The sequence below is a fragment of the Penaeus vannamei genome, chromosome 38, assembly GCF_042767895.1.
Source record: "Penaeus vannamei isolate JL-2024 chromosome 38, ASM4276789v1, whole genome shotgun sequence".
NCBI lineage: Eukaryota > Metazoa > Arthropoda > Malacostraca > Decapoda > Penaeidae > Penaeus > Penaeus vannamei.
In genome coordinates this window covers 8,588,615-8,591,620 of record NC_091586.1, presented here as the reverse complement: position 1 = coordinate 8,591,620, position 3,006 = coordinate 8,588,615, and the positions used below count along the sequence as shown (strand labels likewise).

At 32.5% G+C, this 3,006-nt stretch overlaps 1 protein-coding gene across 1 annotated transcript in view; it reads left to right on the top strand.

Annotated features, from left to right (window-relative positions):
* Positions 1-297: 297 nt before the first annotated feature.
* mlt (tubulin folding cofactor E like protein mlt) overlaps positions 298-3,006 on the top strand; it is an 11,573-nt gene continuing 8,864 nt past the window's right edge. Inside the window, exon 1 of the mRNA XM_070115683.1 lies at positions 298-2,611. Within this exon, the coding sequence (XP_069971784.1) occupies positions 2,357-2,611 (255 nt within the window). The 5' untranslated portion in view covers positions 298-2,356. The remainder of the gene's footprint in view (positions 2,612-3,006) is intronic.

Genomic DNA, 3,006 nt, shown 5'->3' with positions numbered 1-3,006 from the left:
GTTAACAAACACATTATTTTTGCATGCTCTATGAAAACCATGTCTTCATAGCAAGTAGTTTTCATATCTCTGGTAATCCTTTTGAATGGTAGAATTATCAGACTCCAGTCTATCAAGTGTAAAGGAATAAATTGTACAGGGAACAGAGGAAAAAAGATATATTTTATTAACCTAGTGCTGTTGGAAACTTGTAATGTCCATTATAGTTCTGTTTTGTGATAGCTCAAGTGCTCAGCCACTAAGGAGTCAAATAGTAGGCATATGTGATCTCAGTTGATCCACCTTTTCCTTGTGTTTTAGAGTTCTTTTTTCTAGTGCTATTGATACTGGTGCTGTTGGTAAATAAACTTGCTATGGGCATGGCTTGAATGTGTATGCCATTCCTAGTGGCTTCGGGTTTGTTTTTGTGCTGTGCATTTTGATTTGAGCATTCATTGTTACTAGAGAAAGTTAGTTATCAGAAAAAAGCACGGAATTTCTGTATCTGATCTCTAGTTCAGAGTATGGAATCATTCCTGTTTCAGTATTCCATAGCACAGATATTTCAGAACCACTTCCTTCTAGCTGGCAATAAACTTCTTATTTTTAAGAAGAATACAGAAAACTTTTAGGATTTGTATTGTCCTTTTTTACATTAGAGACAGAAATATCTAGGCCTTTATTTCTACCTCTCTTTCTATCTAGTTATTTATGTGAAGGCTCCCGGTCCGTAAAGCTGCATGTAAAAGCAAAATGAAGTGTAAAGAAAGTAAAAGCTCAGCATGACAAACTTGGGATCTACTTTATGGACCAGTTTCTGCTGTGTCATGTTTTGGGGAAATTGGTATTTTTTTCTAATTTTTCTTTTTGCTTCATGTGTGTGTTATGAATTTCCCATACCTATCAGTTATCTTTATTTGTTATTATTTTTTATGATTTCTTGAGACTTGGTAACTATGACTCCAGGATTTGCTGTTATTATTATTATTATTATTATTATTGTAGTTGTTGTAATGATTATTATTATTGTTGTTTTTATTATTATTATTATTATTATTATTATTATTATTATTATTATTATTATCATCACCATTATTATTATTATCACCATTATTATGATTATTGTTATTAACATTACTATTATTATCATTGTCAACCTCATCACTATTACTGTTGTTTTTGTTATTATTATTATCATTATTATTATCATCATCATTATCATCATCATCATCATCATCATCATCATCATCATCTTCATCATCATCATTGTCTTCATCATCATTATCATCATCATCGTCATCATTGTGTATTATTATTATTGTTTTTATTATTTTTTTTTTTTTTATCATTATTTCTATTACATTATTATTATTCATATGAAAATGCAGGCTATGTTGTTGCTGTTTTTGTGTTTATATGTATATATATCTATATCTATATATCTATCTAAAGGTAGATAGATAGATATATCTAAAGGAATGAAATTGATTTGTAACTTTCTCATTGTCTTGTATTTCAATGTTTTATAAGTTGGGATTCTTGAAATATTTTATTATATTCCAGTATATATTTGACTTTCTTTGGGCAATTTGTTGTGTTTGTGCATAGCTATGATTTCATTTGTATTCCATACACTAACTTGCAAGGTGTAAGCATGTTGCTCTAATTAATCCTCTATAGTAATCCTATGTTCGTCGCCAATTTTATGATGCAGGATCTTCTTATAACCTTCAGTAATGCGGTCAATTATACGTGGTCTTGTAAGGTGCAGCTTCTTTTATTAAGATCTTGTATGAGGAAGGATTAGTAGTCTACATACTTTCCGGTTGGTGGCATGTGTACATAGAAAACATATTGTAGGGGAAACTTTGATATATTGTTCGTAATACCCTAATGCAAAGTACAAAACTAAATAGGAACTGTATTCTTAATTCATATACATAACACAATTATATGAAAAACATTCAGTATTGTGTAAAGATACTACAAGGGTAAACAGTGAATAAGATTTGGCATGTAGTTCTTATCCTATTTATTCATCTCAAGATACAGTTATTGCTTATTTGTAATTCATTGACTTTTTATTGATAATTTCTTTATTGGATTTAGTCAGTGCTTTTCTTTATCATATTGATATTTGGCCTTGTGCATGATTGCTTGAATTTTCACAATTGATTTATGAATATGCTTTTGATGTTGAAATATATCTTGGCAAGCAGATACATTGTATCTTTCATCAATATTTGGCCAAGTGCATGATTGATGTTAGAAAACTCCAAGCTTTCAGGGTCCACATATGTTTTGTACAAATGTGCTGTAGGCAGGCAAGAATCTTTAAATCCAATATTTAATAACATGAGACCTTTTCATTCCCCCCATGTGCAGCAAGATGCCGAGCTTACCTGAGGCGGTGGACTTGAAATATGGGGATGAGTGCCCAGATGCTCAGGTGACAGAGGTGGCCTGCGTAGCACTCACCCTCAAACGCTCCGGTCGCCAGAGATTGCCTTCTGTGCTCATCCTCTCCGAGTGCGACATTGAGAAAGCTGGCGATGAGGAAGAGGTGGAGAGGAAGTGCGAAGGTGTGAGGGAGCTGGACCTCTCTAGAAACAAACTGAAGGAATGGTCTGAGGTATGGCTCTCTGCAAGTTATGGGCTGGGAAGGGAATTATATCAGGGCAGCTTGACCAGTGGGACATTATCTTTTTGTCTCTCCTTGGAAAAGTTTTTTTTTTTTATGGATATTTTTACTAATACTTGGTTAGGGAGAGTAGTTCCTTTGTCATACTCTTAATTTATCTGAATCTGTTAGAAGCTGGAGGTATGTACTTTGTATGTATGTGTGATGAAGTTAGAGACCTTTAGAGTTTTAGATATAAGGTAAAAGATTGGTTTTGAAATCAATTTCATTTATATATCTAGATATTATTTGGAATCCCAGATCTCATGTACTTGTGCAGAGTACATATTTTATCATGCGGAAAAGATTGAAGTGAAGTCTAATTTTAGCAGAAATAATTTATTATC